The sequence below is a fragment of the Erpetoichthys calabaricus genome, chromosome 13 (genome assembly GCF_900747795.2).
Source record: "Erpetoichthys calabaricus chromosome 13, fErpCal1.3, whole genome shotgun sequence".
In the NCBI taxonomy this organism is placed as follows: domain Eukaryota; kingdom Metazoa; phylum Chordata; class Cladistia; order Polypteriformes; family Polypteridae; genus Erpetoichthys; species Erpetoichthys calabaricus.
In genome coordinates this window covers 74,896,759-74,918,453 of record NC_041406.2, presented here as the reverse complement: position 1 = coordinate 74,918,453, position 21,695 = coordinate 74,896,759, and the positions used below count along the sequence as shown (strand labels likewise).

The following is a 21,695-nucleotide window of genomic DNA, read 5'->3' as shown; positions in this document are numbered from 1 at the left end:
TATATATGTATATGTATATATATGTTTATGTGTGTGTGTGTATATATATATATATATATATATAAAAGACAGCAGCACTCATAACAATGACAACACAATTACATTGACAATCATGTCACGTTATTTTTAAAATGTTTCCTTTTTTTTTTCATAACCTCTTTAACACACTACTTCTCCGCTGCGAAGCGCGGGTATTTTGCTAGATAGATAGATAGATAGATAGATAGATACTTTATTAATCCCAATGGGAAATTCACAAGTAGTAGTGTATATATATATATATATATATATATACACACAACAAATACCCTCCCTTGTCCCTGTAACAAATAAACACACAACACGAAAACAATAATGAATGATAAACTGAAAATGAATGAGAACGTGAGTCCGGTAATAATGAAACTGTCCTGAAAATGGATGACTGAATTAGTGATATTGAGTTGTTTGAATGTCCCCGGAAAAAATGGAACAGCCTCACCGTGAATCCTCGTGTGTATGGTGGATGATTAAGTCCTACCCCGGGGTCTTTCGTGGTGAGGTCCTTGAAATAAATCCGGCAGATGGAAAAACAAACTGGATTGGCAAGCGCGATGTGGACAATAACTGGTACCGTTGGTTCGTGGTCGTGAATGAAAAATCTCCTTCTCTCCTCTCTCCTGCTGGCTTATATAGTCCTGTGACGGCTGAGATTGATTGATTGAAAACAGGTGTTTTCCAGGTTGGCGGCTGTGGTCTCCTTCCATCATCCGTCCCCGTTTTTCGGGGACGGCATTAACTGATGCACATAAACAGTAAACGGGACAATGAAACGAGACGCACTCAGAACTGACATTTAAACACTATGTGGCCCCGCTACACTCTTATCTACTTTTTTTCATCTCTCTGACTATCCCACTTGTTCGTTGCCAACCTATTCCTCTTTATACTCTCTTGTACTTCCCCATTCCACCACCAGGTTTCCTTTTCCTCCTTCCTCTGTCCAGATGTCACACCAAGCACCCTTCTTGCTGTCACCCTTACTACGTATGCTGTAGTTATGAATTGCCCAGCTGTCTGGTAACTCTTCACTGCCGCCCATTGCCTGTCATACCTCCTCCCTAAACTCAACCTTGCAGTCTTCCTTTTTCAACTTCCCCCATTTGATCCTTTGCTCTGCCCTCCCTCTCCTCCTCTTCTTCTTGATCTCCAACGACATCCTACAGACCACCAATCTATGCTTATACATTTATGGTGCATGTTTATGTAATAAAGTACCTTTAATTGTTTATAAAATGTATTCTATCATTTTCCTTTTTTCATTTTTGTAGTAAGCTGATGGAAAGAAATCAGAAGCTTGCTGAAGTTTTACAAAAAAAGCAATCAGAGGCAAAACGCTATAAGGAACAGTATCTTTCTCTATCTAACTGGTAACATTTTCAGTAAACATTTTGGTGGTTGACAGTATCATCTTGTCTTTTGTGCTTCTAATTATGTGTGGTCAGGAGACTAACACAGTGTACATGGTAAAAATTAGTTACTAGAAAACACTGATCAGTCTATTATTTCTTTTTACTTAATTTTTTGTTTAATAAAAAGTTAATAATTTAAGTCATGAACGATGTCAGATCCCAAGTAGTGTTCTGAAGTTCAGGCAGTCAGGTGACATGTATTTGTCAGAAATTAATAGCTAGAAGGTATGAGTCAATTACAACAGAGAAGCCATTTCCCACTTATTTTTGCAAGTTTGCTACCACATTTAGACTGTCTGTCATCTGAATATTTACTATATGGCCAAAGGTATGTGGACACCCCACCAAATTATTAAGTACAGGTGTTTCAGTCTCCCCCATTGTTTACAGCTGGCCTAGATCTAGACTACTCAGGTTGGGGGTGCAATAAGCAGTAGCAGCTTGTGACCAGAGAATGGGGCACATGAACATATTTATTTTTAATGTTTTATTTTAATATTCTTAACTCTGTATTATGCTCTCATAGTCATCTCTCCAATCAGGAAAGACATTATTATTATTACTATGATTTCTCTATGGCGCTTTGAACAGATAGATAGATAGATAGATAGATAGATAGATAGATAGATAGATAGATAGATAGATAGATAGATAGATAGATAGATAGATAGATAGATAGATAGATAGATAGTGCCAATCAAACATAAACTTTGACTTATGTACTGGCAATATTAAAGGCAAATTTAGAAGTCAAACTCATGAGCTGATAAGAACATAAGAACAGATCATGTAACACAAACTGTAATATAGTGGAGGGATCCTACCCAAAGAGAAAAAAATATTAAAATTTACCAAACCATAATATACTGACTTTGCAAAAACAACAACACTTTGTTTATTTGATATGCAAAGGTAGAAAAATAGAAAGCTACTAATGATCCTGCTGCAACCTCTAACCAGTCATTTCAAAGCACCAGTCTTTCGATTTTTTGGGAAAATCTGAAACAAACCGTTCCATGTCTTTGCCTTTTGTTATTAATTTTTCATGAGCCAAAATCACAAAATTATTTTTCCTGTTATGTACCATGGTGTGATCGAAAGGGTTCAGGACACGTGACAATGTAGAGAATGAGTTGGGGATACAGCCATCACCAATGCAGTTACATACATTGCATGAAGTTTAGGAAATGCTTCCTTATAGACATGTATATGGTAGCATACAGTTGAAAAGTTTAAGTAATTGTCAGGGTAGAGTTTCTTTATCAGCATGGCGTTTGCTAGTGGAACTTCATGTTGCAGACTTTTGGTTGAAGCATCCATATCAGTGAGTGGGGGGGTGGGGTAGGAGGCAAGAGTGTCAAATCTAGAAAATAATTTGACTGAGTAAGAAGACAATTTACAGCTCTCATCAGGTCAACATTTTTCTTTGAAAATCTATTTTCCATTTCTTCAATAACTACATCCAGAATGTTCAGAAGGGATTTCTTCAAAGAATGGATGAGAGTGCTTAAAGAATCCAAGTCAATTTGACCAAGAGTGGAGAGAACAATGCTGTTTGTAAGCAGTTTGGTCATGGTTCTCTTTTTCTTTGCTGTTTGGGTTGGGATATCTGTTGATATTTCAAAATCAGCCCATGAGCCATCTCCTAAGATATCTTTCAGTGCATCCAGAGAAGCACTGATGGCCTCCCCAGCATGACACACATCTATAGACTAGGCTTGCAACATGGAATTTACAAGCTTCAAGACACTAAGAATTTTTTCAAGGAATTTTCCATCTTAAAAAATTATGCTTCCTTAACTCTACTAGAAGCTCTGCTCCCTCTGTCCAAATAGCCATTGTAGCCCAACTGTCTTCAGAAACCTCAGACAAAATGTTCAGGATAGCATCCTGATTCTCAGCAAGGCATTGTGTCACATCATAGTGACTTGCCCACCGAATTTCCAGTAACCTTTTAAGCGAGGGATTATTATAATTTCGGGCTACATAATAATGATGAAAAAAAGAATGGAGTGACACTGAGTGGTCATGGCTCCCCCTGAACTGCATGAACCACTGCTAAGTGCAGTTGATAGTTAAAGCAGTGCACATATGGAATATGTCTACCAAGCTTTTGTTGCAACAGCGCGTCGCGTGCACCCCACCTTTGAGCAATGCCCCATCATAACTTTGGTGGATTATATTTTCAGGACTGTATCCCTCAGTGGACAGGTGTCTTATGTTTTTGTGGTTATATATTCAGCATCTAGCCGAGTCAAGTCCTGCAAACCAAGTTCATTTGGAACAGAGATGCACACAGATTGTGTCACTATTGATAGATTCTCTATTTTACATCTGTCTCGAGTCACATCACTTATGATACAGAATCCAGGAATGTCTGCCTTTTTGTATTTCTTTTTCACTTCATGCAAAACTAAACTAGCAAGAATGTCAATAATCTCACTTTGTATGTTTTTGATTTATACTTTGTATTTTGAGGAATGCTTTTTGCTATTTCAGCAAGTTTGGAATCTTTGGACAATATATATTCAAATAAATTAATGAAAAGACTGGCAGAGATGTTTTCATTCAATGCCCCATGAAAAGAAAGAGAAACTGCACTACCTCCCCTATGCTTTTAATGCAGTATAATTTTTTTTCCAACCTACAGTATGTTTCTCCCAATAAACACAATACAGTTTCACCATTTTTTTCTCTGTGTTTCTTTTCTTGCAATTTCTTTGCTGCATTTAAATGGCATTGACTAGATGCGTGGTTTTGAAATCCCCTTTCCTTTTCCAGTGCAGATTTCCAATTAGTATATCCTGTCTTGGTGAACACTACATCTCTGTCAGTTGTACCAGCAAACAAGTTCCGACAGGGGAAACAAAAGCATGCATCTAGTTTGACTGAGTATTCCAACCATGGCCATGATTGGTACTAGTTTGGAGTAAAAGCACGAGACATCTGACTAAACATTCGCTTAGGAAAGACTTTTAGTATTTGTTGCGATGGTGTGCTATTATTCAGATCACTAAATAATTTTCAGCTGCCTGAATTGTATCCCTACCTGCACTATGTTGGTGTGAAATGGTCAGGGAAGGTGTAACATTACTGCTTGAACTGCCCACTTGATCTGAAGCTTTGATTTGGGAACCAAAAATTGCTGCATGGTGTTTATGGCTTCTTTAAGGGACACCCAGCACAGACTCTAATCAGGTAATTTTGTTTAAACTGAGCGCTAATATCAACTTTTGTATATGTGTAATTTTAAATACTTAAATGTATAATAGTGTTCTAGTGAGCTAGAAAGCTAACAATAACGTTTAAACTTAAAATAAATATTCTTATTCAAGCTGACACTAAAACTAATAATAACTATAACAATAGCAGACATTTTAACAAAAAAAGCTTTATTAAGAATGCACAAATATTCTCCTCTAAATAATAGGCACCCAAAAATGCTCTGCAAAATAACACTGGCAGCACCATTATTTATTCCGTTCAGAAATTAGGAAATTGTATCAAGAGTAGAGGAAATAAATGTGATTGGCATTTTCAAATGGCGCAGAATATAGCTGACCAATTGGGTGGCCAGAGCATAAATTTGGATGGGCATTGCCCAACCCTTCCTCTTTCTGGATGTGGCCAGGGTTAACAGGTGTACAAAATCAAGCACATAGCCTTGCAGTCTTCATTGAAAAGCCAAGCAAAATGACACCTTTTATTGGCTAACTAAAAAGATTTCAATATGCAAGCTTTCGAGGCAACTCAGGCCCCTTCTTCAGGCAAGTGCCTCCACTCTTCTGGGAGGGCTTTCCACAATATTTTGCAGTTTGTCTTTGGTAATTTAGATACTGATGTTGGACGAGAAGACCTGGCTTGCAATTGGCATTCTATTTAATCCCAAAGGTGTTCAGTAGGGCATAGGTCTGGGCTTAGTGCAGGTTACTCAAGTTCCTACACTACGGTTGTCATGTCTCTAAGCAGCTGGCTTTGTGCACAGGGGCACAGCCATACTGGAACAGAAAAGGGCCATCCCCAAATTGTTGCCACAAATTTCTCTTTATGCTGTAAAATTAGCTGCACTCTTCACTGGAACCAAGGGGCTTACCCCAAACCCTGTAAAACAGCCCCAGACCATTATCCCTCTTCCAACAAATTTTACAGTAGGCACTTTGCAGTCCAGAAGGTAGCATTCTCTTGGCATCTGCAAGCCCAGATTCATCCATCAGACTGCCAGATAGTGAAGTGTGATTCATCACTCCAAACGGGATGTTTCCACTGCTCCAGAGACCAATGGTGTTATGCTGCTCCAGCCGACACCTGGCATTGCACATAGTGTTCTTGGGCTTGTGTGCACCACTGTCTTTGTATTGTTCCTATTTACCTTCTTGTGGTTTACTTTTTTGTGGTTTTCCCTTTCCCTTTTTGCACATTCTATGATCTTGTGAAAATCAGTTTCATCCCACTGTATTTTAGATATGGCTGGAATGACAAATAAACTTGAACTAGAGTACATGAAATGGGTTTTCCATGGCCTAGCAACTGCACACAAGCCCAAGAACACTATGTGCAATGCCAGGTGTTGGCTGGAGCAGCATAACACCATTGGTCTCTGGAGCAGTGGAAACATCCCGTTTGGAGTGATGAATCACACTTCACTATCTGGCAGTCTGATGGATGAATCTGGGCTTGCAGATGCCAATAGAATGCTACCTTCTGGACTGCAAAGTGCCTACTGTAAAATTTGTTGGAAGAGGGATAATGGTCTGGGGCTGTTTTACAGGGTTTGGGGTAAGCCCCTTGGTTCCAGTGAAGAGTGCAGCTAATTTTACAGCATAAAGAGAAATTTGTGGCAACAATTTGGGGATGGCCCTTTTCTGTTCCAGTATGGCTGTGCCCCTGTGCACAAAGCCAGCTGCTTAGAGACATGACAACCGTAGTGTAGGAACTTGAGTAACCTGCACTAAGCCCAGACCTATGCCCTACTGAACACCTTTGGGATTAAATAGAATGCCAATTGCAAGCCAGGTCTTCTCGTCCAACATCAGTATCTAAATTACCAAAGACAAACTGCAAAATATTGTGGAAAGCCCTCCCAGAAGAGTGGAGGCACTTATAGCTGCAAAGAGGGAGACAACTCTATATTAATGCCCATGGTTTTTGAATGGGATGTCCAACAAACTCATATCAGTGTGATAGTCAGGTGTCTATAGACATTTGGCCATATAGTGTAGAAACGCTAGTACAAAAACAGTGAAAGTTACAGTATGTTTACTTAGATTGAAACTTCAGTTATCAGTAAATATGTGACTAACAGCTTTGATCCCAGGTGTGGCAGTAGATTATATTTATCAGTTTTCAAAATAAACTAAACTAGAAATAATTAAACATTAAAATCATAAGATTAAACAAAAAGACAAAGTAAAGAAAACAAAGCTATAAGGTTCAAACCCTGTGTCCAGTTCCCATTTCTTAGCAACTTTTGCAAAATCAATATTTTTTGGTTTTCTTTAAAATGTCAATGCAGATTATGGTATTCTCTCATCTGTTCACTGGCAGTTTACAATTTATTCACCTAAAGTTAAACCTTTGTTTTTTTTTGTTTTTTTTGTAGGGTCAGAGAAAATATAGCTGAAAAAATGCATCAAAGTGGACATCTAACACAAAACATAAATGATCCTGCAAGAGAATCTGAAATTCTGAGTATGTATTCAAACCTAAGAGTACCACAGTGGGCTCGCATATATGGAGAATTGTGCTCAATCAAAGATTCAGACAGTTCTGCAGCAAATAAAATAGGAAATGACATTATTGAGGTAGGTTTATGTTCTAATTGAGCTTTTTACAAGGTAATCTGTGCAGTAGTTGTACATTTTTTTAAGTTAAATCACTGCCTAAATACAATAAGATAAGGGCTTAATTCAGTATTAAGAAGCTGTTTATTACACGCTAGAAAGGAGCAAGCAACTTTGATTGGGGATATACATTTTGTAAAAATGTGAGTAATATCTTTTTTTTTTTTTTTCGCTTGTGTTTGCCTATGACCAAGCAGTATGTAAAGGGAGGGCAACACACACACATCATAGAGAGAAAAAGAAATACAGTTTTATTACAATAGCAAGGATCCCCTGACACTGGTTATGTGCCATCAACCTTGAAGATCGCTTCTGTAACCTCAGCATTAAAAAGTTCTGGTCAGGATGCTGACAGTCTGAACAATTTTCAGCCCATCTCTCACTTTCCTTTTCTGTCTAAAGTTCTCAAGTGTGTTGTGCCCTCCCTACTCACCAATTACTAAACTTGTAATAAGTTGAAGGAAACCTTTCTGTCTGGTTTCAGACCACTGCACAGCAGTGAAACTTATCTGCTTCAATTAACTACAGTGGCATGCAAAAGTATTCTATCTCCTTCATAGTCATCATAATTTTCTGCATGACAAAAGTATTGTACACATATTTATACTGAATGGATAAATATGTGTCCAAATCTTTTGTCATGCAGAAAATTATAATGACTTTCAAGGGGATTGAATATTTTTGTATACCACTATAATGATTTCTTATGGCAGCAGACTCTGAGCAAATCAGCATATTCACTTTGGTAGACCATAGTCCATAATTTGATACTGTCAAGCATGACATTCTACTGTCCAGAATGGAGGACATTCTTGGTATTTCTGGCATCCAGTAATTTAAGTCCTATCTGAACTAGTTAGTCTTGGCACCAGCATGTCCAGTTTAGCACCAATTTCACAAGGAGTTCCTCAAGGCCCTCTGCTCATTTGTATCTGCATACATTCCTGGGTTAACATTTTTATGCGGATGATACTCAGATCTCTGTTAGTGTTATAAGTGAAAGTTCAGAGTTTTCTCACCTCACAACTTGCCTCAGTGAAATTAAAACCTGGATGGAACACAGCTCTTTAAAGTTAAACTGCAGTAAAACTGAAGCCATGTTAATTGACACTAAAGTGCATATTAAGGAAAAGACCTCCTTCTTTTGCAAGGAATCTAGGCTTAATTTTTGATTCCTCCCTTTCATATTTTACCACATTAAGAAGCTTTCAAAGAAGGCAGGTGCCTCTTCACCTAATGACTACAGACCAGTGGCACTTATGTCTCCCATCATAAAGACCTCTGAGAGACTGGTCCTGGACTATATGAGTCATCATGTGGTAGACCACTTGGACCCACTGCAGTTTCCCTGTCGAAAAAAGATTGGAGTGGAGGATGCAATTATTTTTTTGCTTCACAAGGCTTACACTCACCTGGACAATGCTGGCAGCACTGTGAGAATTATATTTTTGATTTCTCCAGTGCCTTCAGTACCATCCAGTCATGCCTGTTAAGGGATAAGCTCAGAAATATGTAGGTGGATGAGCCTATGGTGTACTGGAAAATGGACTGTCAGGCAGACTGCAGTTTCTGATACAGATTTGAACAACATAGGGGCACCACCAGAAACAGTCCTGTCTCCTTTTCTCATCACTCTGTACACTTCAGATTATAAATATAACATCAGGTCATATCACTTGCAGAAATTCTCAGATGATTCTGCACTTATGGGGGTGTACTGGTAAAAGGTATGAGAAAGAGTATAATAGTCAAGTGGAGAAGTTTGTTTTTTGGTGCAAAGAGAATTGTCTGTATCTCAAAACCAAGAAACTGCTTATTGACTTTTGCCTTACCAAAGAGCCTTTATGTCCGGTCACTATTCAAGAAGAGGATGTAGAGGTGGTACACTCCAACAAATTCTTGGGGGTCCACATTTATGACATGGTTGGACTTGTCTCAGAAAACAGTGGAACTATATAAGAAAGGGCAGAGCAGGCTCTTTTTCCTAAGGAGTCTGTGTTCCTTTAATGTGGGATATGACATCATTCATATCATCTACAACTCTGTGATGGCCAGTGTGATTTTCTACAGTGTGGTGTGCTGGGCTGGTAACATAACTTCAAGAGAAGCCCACAAAATCAACAGGCTAGTTAAAAGGGCAAGATCAAAGATCAAAATCAAAAGATAAAAAAGGAATCAGAAGACCAAAGCAAAATACGCAGAGCCAACAGTATAGAAGCAGGCAACAGTCAGAATCCTAAATGACAAAAAGAAAAGTTTCAAGGGATGTTTTTAGATACTCAGAAACTTGGACAATTGTTAACAGTGTACTGCCATCTTAAATGGCAAAAGACCGATTACATTGTGCTTTGCCCTTTCCATAAGACAAGTGACTGCAATTGGCTTAAAAATGCACAAAACATGGTAAACTTACAATTATAATGATAAAAATACTAACAAGTCCAAAATTAAAACTAAACAGCTGAAGAATATAAAATGGAATGTTATAAGTTAAATAACTGTAAAATCTGAATATTTAGCACTTTTTTGGTAATTTTCTCTTCATTGAATGTCTAATGTGGTATGTATACTTAGTCATACTGTTATACTTATCACACTATAAGTAGCAATGTATAGAATATTCAAACAGTTTTACTGTTTATATTCACCCTTTAATACTCATTATGCTAAAAAAGGTTTAGATGATGGTGAGGGTAGGGTGATTTTGTGTCAATCTATTACTGCAGTCTGAGTGTAATTTTCACTTTCATTAGCATCAGTAAAAGACTTTAGTATGCACCACATTTAGCTTTTGTATACACTATCCTGTTATTTCTTTCACAGAAAATAATTGGTTTGTCACAGATGATGCATCATAAAATGGATAAAGATATTTCAAATACTGTGTCTTTATACTACCCAAGCTCTTCTGAGGCCTTGGTCCAGAAAAAGGTATGTTACAGTTTTGAAATATTTTGTGAGTAAATGCTATAAGCTCAACCAATCAATCATAACTATTCACAGAATATACAGTTTGTAAAAACAATAAGTTAGAAAAAATACGTATAGCATAACTTTCGGGTACATTTGGCGATTAAGTTAACAAATATGAAAGTTGAAGCCTTTCTCATTTTTTATTTACTTCATCCAAAAGGCAGTTTTTATTTTTATTTATTATATATTTTTGTAGGGTGGCACAGTGGTAGCGCTGCTGCCTCACAGTTAGGAGACCTGGGTTCGCTTCCCGGGTCCACCCTGGGTGGAGTTTGCATGTTCTCCCCGTGTTTGCGTGGGTTTACTCCTGGTACTCAGGTTTCCTCCCACAGTCCAAAGACATGCAGGTTAGGTGCACTGGTGATCCTAAATTGTCCCTAGTGTGTGTGTGTGTGTTTGTGCCCTGCGGTGGGCTGTTTCCTGCCTTGCACCCTGTGTTGGCTGGGATTGGCTCCAGCAGACCCCCATGACCCTGTAGTTAGGATATAGCGGGTGGGATAATATATATATTTTTGTAACAATGAGCGATATTCAAAAATAACAGCAATAATGGAATGCAGACTACAATATATGCTTGCTATTTAACAGCACTTTAAAATTAAGTTAAAAAAGAGCACAAATAGGCTTATGCTGTTTCAGTAAATTTCATACACAGCAGATTCCAATTAAAGTCTCATGAAAATGATATAAACTGATGTGTGTTGGTGTTGAATGGTCTGTGACTAACTGTTGTTCAATTTTCTGCCTGCAGATTAACTATAGTTCCATTTCTAGGTGGGTCTGCTGAATTTAGGGATTTAGAGATTATAATCTTAGTCTGCACATAGATAAAAATCTGAAGAGCAGAGTTTCACACAATTTGCACATGTATGTAAAATGTAAAAGTGGGGTTCTGACCTTATTGTACGCATACCTTAAATCGGGTGCTATTTTATATAAGATGGGTAAGAAGATCAGGGGCTTGTCATGACTGTTCGTGTATATCTGGAACTAAAAGATCAGGGCTGAGTGCCACAGATCAGAGGCTTAAGCCTCCCACTCCCCAGTGCCACTGTATTTTTCTAAGTCTGTCCCATGTTTGTATCAGTTAGGGCGCTGCACCTTTCCTGTGTAATTAATTAGTTCAAACCTTGTTTAGCTGAAAAGTTGCAAACATTGGTCCTTTACAATAATAATTTGCATATAATATTTTTCAATCAATGCCGTCTTATTTATACTTACGTAATTGCTTTCCCCTTCCATTTATTTCCAGAGAAGTGATTTTTGTTGTATTATATTATTTGACTTACCTAAAGCAGCAGAAGAGCAGTTGCCGCTATGTGAGATGTTTGCGTATGCACTCTGCCTTGCATCTGACTTATTTGCATAGGGCATCTGAATGGCTGTGGGACGAATAAAAGAGGAAAATATACAAAATACACAAATTCAAGCAATCACTCTTAGGGTAAAATTGAAACAGAAAATTCATTTGGAGCTGAAGTCACATAGAACATTTCTTCATTTTAAGATTGACAAGTTTGCAAATTTGCCAATGTTTTAAAGGGGAGATTTTGAAATTTCAAAACTTTGTATAGAATGATCTGTTTGGAGATATCTCAACGAAAATTAAACTGTCTCGATATATTTCTTTGAGGAATAAGTGTAGAATAATTCAACTAAATTGGCCCCTGGGGTCTGAGCTGTTTCATGCGGCCAGACAGGCAGACAGACTGACAGACATAGCTATCACAGTAAATGCTTCACACATTATTAGCAGACACAGCTAAAAGCTCTGAGTGCAATGTTTTCTGGTTATAATACCTAATTTGTTGAAAAATCAGAAACTACTTATCTAAGGGTGCAGATTTAGTAGCCTCCTTAGTGTTATGTTTACCCCAGGAAAAATGAACCAAAAATATTGAATTTTTTTTTTAACAAAAAAAAGTGTTTTTACATTTAACTGAAACATGTAAATGCCAAAATGTCAACATAAATACAGTGAAAAAGGTGTGTCTACTGCACACTGCTGTACTGAAGCAGATTTAGTATATGTTCTTTATTTGATAGGTTTTGAGACCAATGGGTTGGTACAATAGAGGTGTGTTTCTTTGCACATTTTTCTTACAATATTGTATTCTGTTGCTTGCACATGAGATGGTAGAATTTCAATACCTGACATACACAATTTACGCATCCCTTGTGTTATTACAGTTTATCACAGTGCAAGGCTTAGTGACTCCCACTTTTCCCTGACATGAACATTGACAGTTGCCAAAATTGTAAACAGTGCTTAGGGGGCTAACATCTTTCTTGTCCATGCACTTGATTGAAATCATTTTGCCTTTTTGTCACACTACAGTCACAACACAGTAAAGCTTCCAAATTCACAGCGATTCAGTCATATAGTGCCACATCATGCATCAGCTTCACTCTCTGTGACGTCTGATGATCTATCCACATCATGATCACTATCACTCGATTCAAGCAATGGTTAACTTCAGTTCATTCTAAAACTGCCTTTGCGTTACATTTTGCCATTGTGTTTTTCGTTGAAGGCTCCACTCCACCAATGAATATTGGTGAATTACCTTAGAGTTACCATAAAGTGGCAGAAAGTATCAAATTATTTAGTTATTTTTTCAGCATGATGTTATTTCATCCAGTAGATGGAATATTGTTTTGAGAGATAATCAGGCTTAACACTATAGGTGTATCATTACATCACCCAGAGCCTGAGTGAATTCTGAGCGAAAGTCATACTCTGGGTTAATGCAAGCTAACAAAACCTGAAATTCACAAAGAAAAACTAGAGGTGAGAAGTTTTGTTAGATCACTGTTATAATACGAATAAGTAAACAGAGAGAGTGATTTTGCTGGAATGGATATTGATTTAAGTATGTGAACTCTGAAACATATAACGTACTTTTCCTTTGAGGCTTAGATATACTTCTTCATATCCCTGTATCATTCAATTCAGAAAAAGAGTATTAATTGTGTATTTAATCTATATACATATAATACAAAATTGACTGACTGACTACCTGAATGAATGACTGATTCACCAACTCATTCACTCACTCATCAACAAAAACAGTATTTCACGTTTAGCAAAATACTTGGCAGGATGGTACAGGCCTAGGGCAGTAGGCATTTACTAAGAAAGGACATTCTGATATATAAATATTTAGGGGTACCCCCCCTTCCCAAAATAGAAAAAAATAAAATAACCTGAAACCTCAAAAACACTTTGACTGATATGATTTTAATTTGGTGACATAGAAAAAAGAATAATTGTAGTCACTTAATAATGTTTTAGTGAGTGGTGGTAAGAAAAAAAAACAAGATGTAGCTTTTAAGTGAGTAAAAGTAATTAGTATCTTTTGTTCTTTTTGTTAGTAGTGATTTATTCAAGCCCACTGTATACTGAGGCAGTACTAATTTTAGGCTTAATGCTAATGGAGAGTTGAGATTTTTAGCAGTTTTTACCTTGGAATGAATTGACTTTAAATCACCTTTGTAACACTGCTGAATACTGCTTTTGGTGCTGTTTTTTATTACGGAGTTCTGCTGTAATTTCTTTCACACCAACACCTCCAAAGACTTCATGTACCATGTTCAACAGTAAGCAGCTCAAGTGATCTAATAATATTATCTCCTGGTAAAAAAAAAAATACAAATATTGTACACAGAAAAGTACTCCATTTGTTACGTAGCATTTTTGAAACATCCGAATTACCAATGGAACTATAACTGAGGCCCACTGACATAGAAAATTTCCTGGGCGCAGTCAGGTAACACAACTAGTATAATATAAAATGATATATTCAAGGCTGTATTTTTATAGTGTACATGAATGCATCTTCTCTTCTGCAAAAGTAAAATTTTTACCAATTGCCGTTACATAGTACATCTCATAGCACTTGTACCACACTCCAGAGAACTCCTTGATCTGCACAACAGTGGTCAGGATGCTTACATACATATTGCAATAATTTATCACTAACAGAAACTAGTTTTCATTCCAGTTTGCAAGAAGAAGTATAAGAGACATATTAGGAGACTAGGCCTTTTCATTCTCGATCTTAGATTCAGTACAAAGTTTGAAATGGTTGTGTGTTGTTGTTTTGAAGAAAGAAAAAAAAAGCTCTGAGCTGTTTTTTTATCACTTGTAAACATTTTGTTGTTATCTCAGCTACATTATTTGTTGGGTACATGTTAATTTTATCATGTTTTTTAGAATGTTGTTGTATGTAAGAGTGGTATAGGGTATAGTATAATATTTTATCTGTATTCTGTATATGGTATGTTGTCTGAAATTTTGTTTTTGTCTTATGCAGAAATAAAAAAAAAGACTATGACTGCAGTTTGAGGGCTAAACATTTCTTTGTACTGCATTTACTTTATTAGTAGGTCAAAAAATTAATTATTCAGTTTTATCTGATTGTCAATAAACATTTTCCTTAGATTCAGAAGCATAGAAAATTACTTCAAACAAGACTTCTTCAACAAAGTGAAGATCTAAAAGCGGAGTCTGCAACTGCCTTGGATAGTGTAAGTAGATTTCTTGTTTTTACACAATCCAGGAATATCTTTGAGCTGTTAACATCATCATGATTTTCATTCTCTTTTGACTATTAAGGGTCATGGTAACAACATACTAAGTTAGCCTGTCTGGCCCTCACTATCCCCAGAAGCTTACTCCAGCCTTTCTTGGAAAATACCCAAACATTTCCAGGCAAGCCGACAGATGTAAACACTCCCAAAATATTCTGGGTCTGCCCCTCAGCCCTCTCCTAGCTTGCCATGCTTTCTGCAAGAGGTGCCACAGGGGTTTCCTAAGTACATGTCAAACCACCTCAACTGGCTGCTCTTGATCTGCAGAAGAAACAGTTCAACCTCAAGGTCCTCCCCATACCACTTAGCTTCTCACCCTGTCAAGTAGAGTGAAGATGTTGGATGGGGACCTCTTTCACTTGTAATCTCATTTTTCAAACATTACCCCAATAGTGATAACTAATTAAGAAACCAACAAGACACTATACACAAAACAATAAAAGGTCATCAATTACAACACAGGCCAGTTTCACAGATGCAAGAATGTATGAAATGTCCTCAGTGAACAACCTTCTGAACAGCATTTTGAATGTCCATTGATGATTTACAAATGACTGAAGTGTACTCCGTAAACAATGGTTTCCAAGACAGACGAAAACCACATGAATAAGCAGGCACAAATTTAATGAAAACAATAATACTCAGGGCGGCACGGTGGCGCAGTGGGTAGCGCTGCTGCCTCGCAGTTGGGAGACCTGGGGACCTGGGTTCGCTTCCCGGGTCCTTCCTGCATGGAGTTTGCATGTTCTCCCCGTGTCTGCATGGGTTTCCTCCCACAGTCCAAAGACATGCAGGTTAGGTGGATTGGCGATTCTAAATTGGCCCTAGTGTGTGCTTGGTGTGTGGGTGTGTTTGTGTGTGTCCTGCGGTGGGTTGGCACCCTGCCCAGGATTGTTTCCTGCCTTGTGCCCTGTGTTGGCTGGGATTGACTCCAGCAGACCCCCGTGACCCTGTGTTCGGATTCAGTGAGTTGGAAAATGGATGGATGGATGGATAATACTCAGAGTATGAAATAAATGTAATCTAAATGATTTGCTAAAGCAGTCAAAGTGATGAAAACACAGTACACAATCACCATTATTTCTTACAACTCCCTTTTAATTTCAGAACTTCATCTTCTTTGTCCCAGCGGCCCCATGCTGAACAGCTGAAACTGTCATGTGGCACAGTGGTCCTGGGGCTGCTGAGAATTGCAGTCTGTTGAGTTGGTATGTGGTAGTCTTCAGGTGGGCCACCCACACATTTTCCAGCATTCTTTGGCCACTAAGCTGGTAAACTCTAGACCCCTGTCCATGTGATGTTCTTTGGCACCCCCTATCACATAAATATCTTGTCCTTTAGAGTAGAAGAGTTCTTTGTGGTGGTGTTAGTCAGTGGGAAAAGCTCCACCCATTAGGTAAAGCAGTACACAACCACCATCAGGAAAGTCATCTTGTCCCTGATGCTGGGAAATGGTCCCATTAGGTCCACAACTGGCACTCCCTTGGTGACGTGACACTGGATGCAATTATCCTAAGGGAAGACCAGGTGGGACTTGTCTGAAGATGGGACCATATTCTTGCAACCATGCCACCTCCAGGATCTTAAACAATGTTTTTGTGTGTCCAAGGAGAGCAGTGATTGGGCTGTTATAGTATTACAGGGACTTGGGCACTTGTATCCTGGGGACTACCAACTAATAATGATAGCCCAGTGGTATTGCTCCCCTTAAGATATATGTGGCAAGGTCTCCCTCCAGAGTCCTCTCTCATACCATGACATACAGGGCTGTTAGCTTGACATTAACAATATCCTGCATGTTTAGGGGAAGATCAGACCAAGGGTTCAAGGCCAATACCCCATATACCTCTTCGAACACAAACAAGGATTAGTTTAGACATGTTTTTTGGACATTTTTACCCCAGGGTCAGAGCCCTGTGATTTGTTTAGATTTCACAAGTTGTCCCCTGAAGGAAATGGCGTTACTTCTCAATGGCCCATGTGACAGTGAAGAACTGCTTCTCAGGGATGGAGTTGTACTCTGTGCCCTTTAGAAATCTTGATTTGTATGCCACAACTCTATAGAAGAAGACAGCACTGAGCCTGAGGTCACTCACATCTGTGTGGACCTGGAAAATAACTGATATTTGGCAGTGAGAAGACTGATTATGATAATAAACCTGTTTTCAAATAGTCAAACTAGTCTTGGCACACCTGCAAAAACCCCCAAGGGGAATCCATCGTCAGCAATAGAATAACGGAGCTGCAATGTCAGTGAACCTTGGAAACACCCAGCCATCCCCAGAAAGCACTGGGGACATTTTTACCTCCTGTGGCACTGGATAGACCATAAAAGGCTTGATTTTCATTGGGTCAATCCTGACTCCAATTGCTGAAAACATATGGCCAAGGATGGTCAGATGGTCTTGGAAAATCTACATTTCTTCAAGTTGAGTAAAGATGAGTCTTGTAAAGTCGCTGGAAGACATTTAGTCCTACAGATTTTGTTGGACAGATGGGGAGAATACAAAGATTAAAACTTTAGAACAATCTAGACAAAAACAGGCCACTGAGCCCAGGAAACCTTGCCAGTCCTATTCACTTAATTCTTCTAAAATAACATTTAAGTTTTTTAAATCCATAAAGTCCTGCTGTCTACCACACTACTTGGTAGCTTATTCCATGAGTCTATGATTCTCTATGAAAAGAAAAACCTCCTAATGTTTGTGTGAAATTTACCCTTGTTCTTGATTAACTCATTTTAAAATAACAGTCTCAATTCACTGAATGAATTCCCTTCATAATTTTAAGCACTTTAATCATGTCTCCTCTTAATCTTCTTTTGCTTAAGGCTCATCTCTTTTAAAGTTTCCTCATAATTCATCCCCTGTAGCCCTGGAATCAGCCTAATTCCTCTTCTCTGGACTTATTTCAGTGCTGCTATTTCCTTTTTGTATACTGGAGACCAAAACTGTACACAATACTCCAGATGAGGCCTCCCCAGTGCTTTGTAAACATTGAGCTTGAGGTACTCTACACGTCATACTATATGACCTAACATTCTGTTAGCGTATACTGTATAATGGCTTCTGAATACTGTCTGGTAGTTGATAGGGACTCTAAAAGGAGGTATTCAAGGACAGGGGTTATCTGCATTAATCTACAACTGCTGCATTTTTTTTTGTTCTTATATGCTAGAAAATCTATGAAGAATATATCTCATTAAAAGTACAACAGAGGACTTTTGTTGATCGATGGTAATCCAGTTTAATCCTCTAATCAAAATCTATCATTGGGGCTCTTCATGAAGAAACTTCAACCTCTTTCTTTTGGTTCAAAATAAGTTGTGATGTAAACTAAACACCACATTACCATCTTGGGGCCAAATACCAAGTAGAAAAGGTCATTCAGCAACTGGTCAAATTTCTTCAGTTCACAAATGATATATAACTATCAAACTGGGTAGATGTGCTATTGTTCAGGTCGGCTCCACGCTACTCGTTGCATCCAGGGAGCCTCTTGAAACCAGATTATCGATAGCTGTAACTGAGTTGAGCTGGGCAAATGAGGATACACACATGCAGACAAAGGGCAGGTGCAAAAGTGGCAGTGCTTTTATTATAACAATCCAAATAGTGTCCAAAACAGTACAGTGCAAAAGTTCAATAAAATAAATAATTCAGGAAAACTGTGATGGTGGAGATTAAAATCAAGCCATAAATAAACCCATTAAAACAAGGTTAAAATTATGCAGGAAGCAGTCCTTTATAATGCACGAGCCCTGGTGCATCCGTTTAAAAATGATCTCTTTCCAGCTTACCCTCTCTGGGTCTCACGAGAGATATCATCCAGTAGGTGAAGATAACCATCAATTCCTGCTCGTGTCCCCATCGCCAATCCCATGCCGTTCCATGGGGCCCTGCCCAGCCTCCAATCCTTCAACTCTGGCTGCCACCTTCAGTCTTGCAGGGCAGTGCTCTGGAGCACTGGTCATACACTCCATCCCAGAGGCTCCAATCCCGTCCATCTGCTCTCACTCCTGCCATTCTTGCTGTCCTTTAACAGAAATTTTTGATTGTAAATTTAAATTAGTTCAGCAATAAAATATTTTCTACTGTATTTGTTATATTATGTGCAGATGAATGAAATCTGTTGTTTTGATTTGCTGTAATAAATATAAATAAATACTGAAATGTATGCAAACATTTAAAGTGAAAATATATACAATTAAGAAGTTAGGTGCCAAGAAATTATTTTATACTTACTGAAGCTGTTTCAGGGTATTGATGGTTTTCATGGGTAGGGCAGTAGAAACTCTGGTCCATTAGAGAACTAAGGAGTTCAGACACTACTTGAAGTAGCCTTGGCGATTATAGTACATAAAAAATATGTACTATATATGTACGTGGCAGTTCCAAAGTTAAGGAATTTAAAAATATGAAAACAATCTTCTCTGCTTCAACAATTGCTTGTAGACTCTCTTTCTGTGAGATGACATCTACCTGACATCGATTGGTTTTTGCACTGACAATAGAGAGATATAAGTATAATCAGTTATTTGTAATCACTGTATTTGTAAACAAGATTTAAATATTTAAACAGAATAATTTCACTTTATATTTCTATTTTGTCTCTTTTACAGGTATTGGATGAAATCAATTTTGATATTCCACTTGATCTAAAGGAGAAAATTAAGGGCTTTGTGCATAAATTCTTTCTTGTTGCTTGTTTAATGTTACTTCATAATCCATCACTGACACTTGAGATCTCTCCAGAAGATGAAAAAATTAAATTGCAACAAAGTTGTGTTGTATTTCCTGCAGTTAGAAACAATAAAGATTTTGTCTGTCCAAGGCAAATGCACCCACCAGGACTGTTCCAGTGTTAACCTCTGAAGTAAAGAAATTATGAATTAACTTGGCTAAAGAGTAGAAAATATAATGCAAAATAAAAGAATAAAAGGAATTTTATTGATCTTGCATATACACAAGTTTTAGAAGGACCCATTTTTCCAGGTTTTATTAAAATGTAAGCAGTTCATGTCCAGTGAATAACTTAAAATAGTACAGAGGTAGGCGATAAACTGCTAGAGTTTAAAAAAAGGTTTTAGCAGATTCAAAACTAACGCAATTGTCAATGTTATACAAAATTGCCTTCTTTAGAAAACACGAGATGTGATAACAACTTGCAGCTTTTCTGAAGCAATGAAAGTTTATTAAGCCTTGAAAGCTGATGCAAACAGTCACTACAGATATCACAACTTTCGATTACTTACAAACCTGTCTGAAGCACTATTTGGATAATACTGTATTGTATATTGTAACTTCAAGAAAAGGGCAATTAATGAAGGAAGACACACAGACAGACCATCACAACCCTTAAAAGTGTGTCTCACTTTCAGCTGTGAAGTGAAGTCTTTGAGCTGCACAAAGGTTTGATAGGGAGACGGGCAGTAAAAATCCACTGCTAAAATAAATCAACTTTCAAGGCTTAAATAACTTTCATGGCTACAGAAAAGTTGTAAGTGAATAACCCATTACTTGTTCCCTGAAGAAGACTTTTTTGTATAACTCTGAAAATTATATTATTTTTCATTTTTTGGTAACATAAACTTTTTCTTTAACTTCTGTCAGCTTATTGCTTACCATTTCAAGTTACTCACTGGACTTGAACTGCTTAAATTTCAATTAAAAAAATGGGAAAATTAGAGTGTTTTAAAACTTTTGACCAGTATTCTATTTATTTCTTAATTAAATAGAAAAACTGTCTTACAGCAAATTTATTAATCAGATATTCATAATCAATTTATTTAATTGTATTTACTGCTAACATTGATTTGAACATGCAGCTCTATTGTAATATTGCCTTATGAAAATCTGTATAATTTGTTATATACTAAAATCCTTTGGTTGTTGCAATGATTCTTTCCTTGGATTAAGTGGATTTTACTAATATGCAGAGTCCTTGAAATCTCCATGCTTTCAACCTATATTAAGTAAAAAAATGTAATCTCTAGTAGAAAATAAATGTAATATTACCAAAAAAAACTTTTGACTATTTCATTTCATGAAGCTGAAATTTTAGAAGTGATGCCATTTATATCATTGGGCAAAGTGGGCATTGCCCATTCTGCTTGGTTTTACCAGCATTCAGGCCTCTTTATTTAATTAATAATAAATAGTTACATTTTTCTGCGGTGGGTTGGCACCCTGCCCGGGATTGGTTCCTGCCTTGTGCCCTGTGTTGGCTGGGATTGGCTCCAGCAGACCCCCGTGACCCTGTGTTCGGATTCAGCGGGTTGGAAAATGGATGGATGGATAGTTACATTTTTTAATGAATCACTGACATAGCTAATTAATTGTCAGTTTTGCCTTCAGCAAAGTTAAATCTATTCATATTCCTACATTTTATGGCATCCCTGGGCATGCACAGTTAAAATTGAAAGTGACTTCTTCACGGTAACTGTAAAAGTTAAAACAAGCATTTGCTGGTTCTAGTAAGTGATTTATTGCTTTTAGGATGTTGGATTGCTACTATCTATTCTTCACAATAGGGCAGTGGAATCTTTGTGTTAATTAAAATGAGTGAAACGGAGAAAGTGAACTTTAGCGATACCCTGTAAAGTGTTTTGTATGCGAAGTGTTTTGAAAACAATAAACAGAAAGAAAAGCATGCTAACTTAGAAAATGAGTGTCTTTTTGAGAACAAGATGGACTTAATCAGCCTAGGTTAGTGATGACATTAAAGTGTATACTTGCAAAGGAGGAAAAACTACAAAAATGAAGCAGCATGCAGATTAGTGAAAGCAGCAATTTGCAAGCTCACCTCTCAGAAACTCACAAGAGTTGGAGCAAAAGAA

General features: G+C 37.6%; 1 protein-coding gene across 2 annotated transcripts in view; it reads left to right on the top strand.

The window, feature by feature from the left end:
- Positions 1-20,809, top strand: part of LOC114645142 (uncharacterized) — a 58,877-nt gene extending 38,068 nt beyond the window's left edge. Inside the window, exons 4-8 of one of the 2 annotated variants that reach the window (XM_028793039.1) lie at positions 1,311-1,409; positions 7,051-7,252; positions 10,115-10,222; positions 14,708-14,794; positions 19,479-20,809. In XM_028793039.1, the coding sequence (XP_028648872.1) occupies positions 1,311-1,409; positions 7,051-7,252; positions 10,115-10,222; positions 14,708-14,794; positions 19,479-19,724 (742 nt within the window). In that variant the 3' untranslated portion in view covers positions 19,725-20,809. The remainder of the gene's footprint in view (positions 1-1,310; positions 1,410-7,050; positions 7,253-10,114; positions 10,223-14,707; positions 14,795-19,478) is intronic. The other variant, XM_028793041.1, reaches the window with a different exon arrangement.
- The last annotated feature ends 886 nt before the right edge of the window (positions 20,810-21,695 follow it).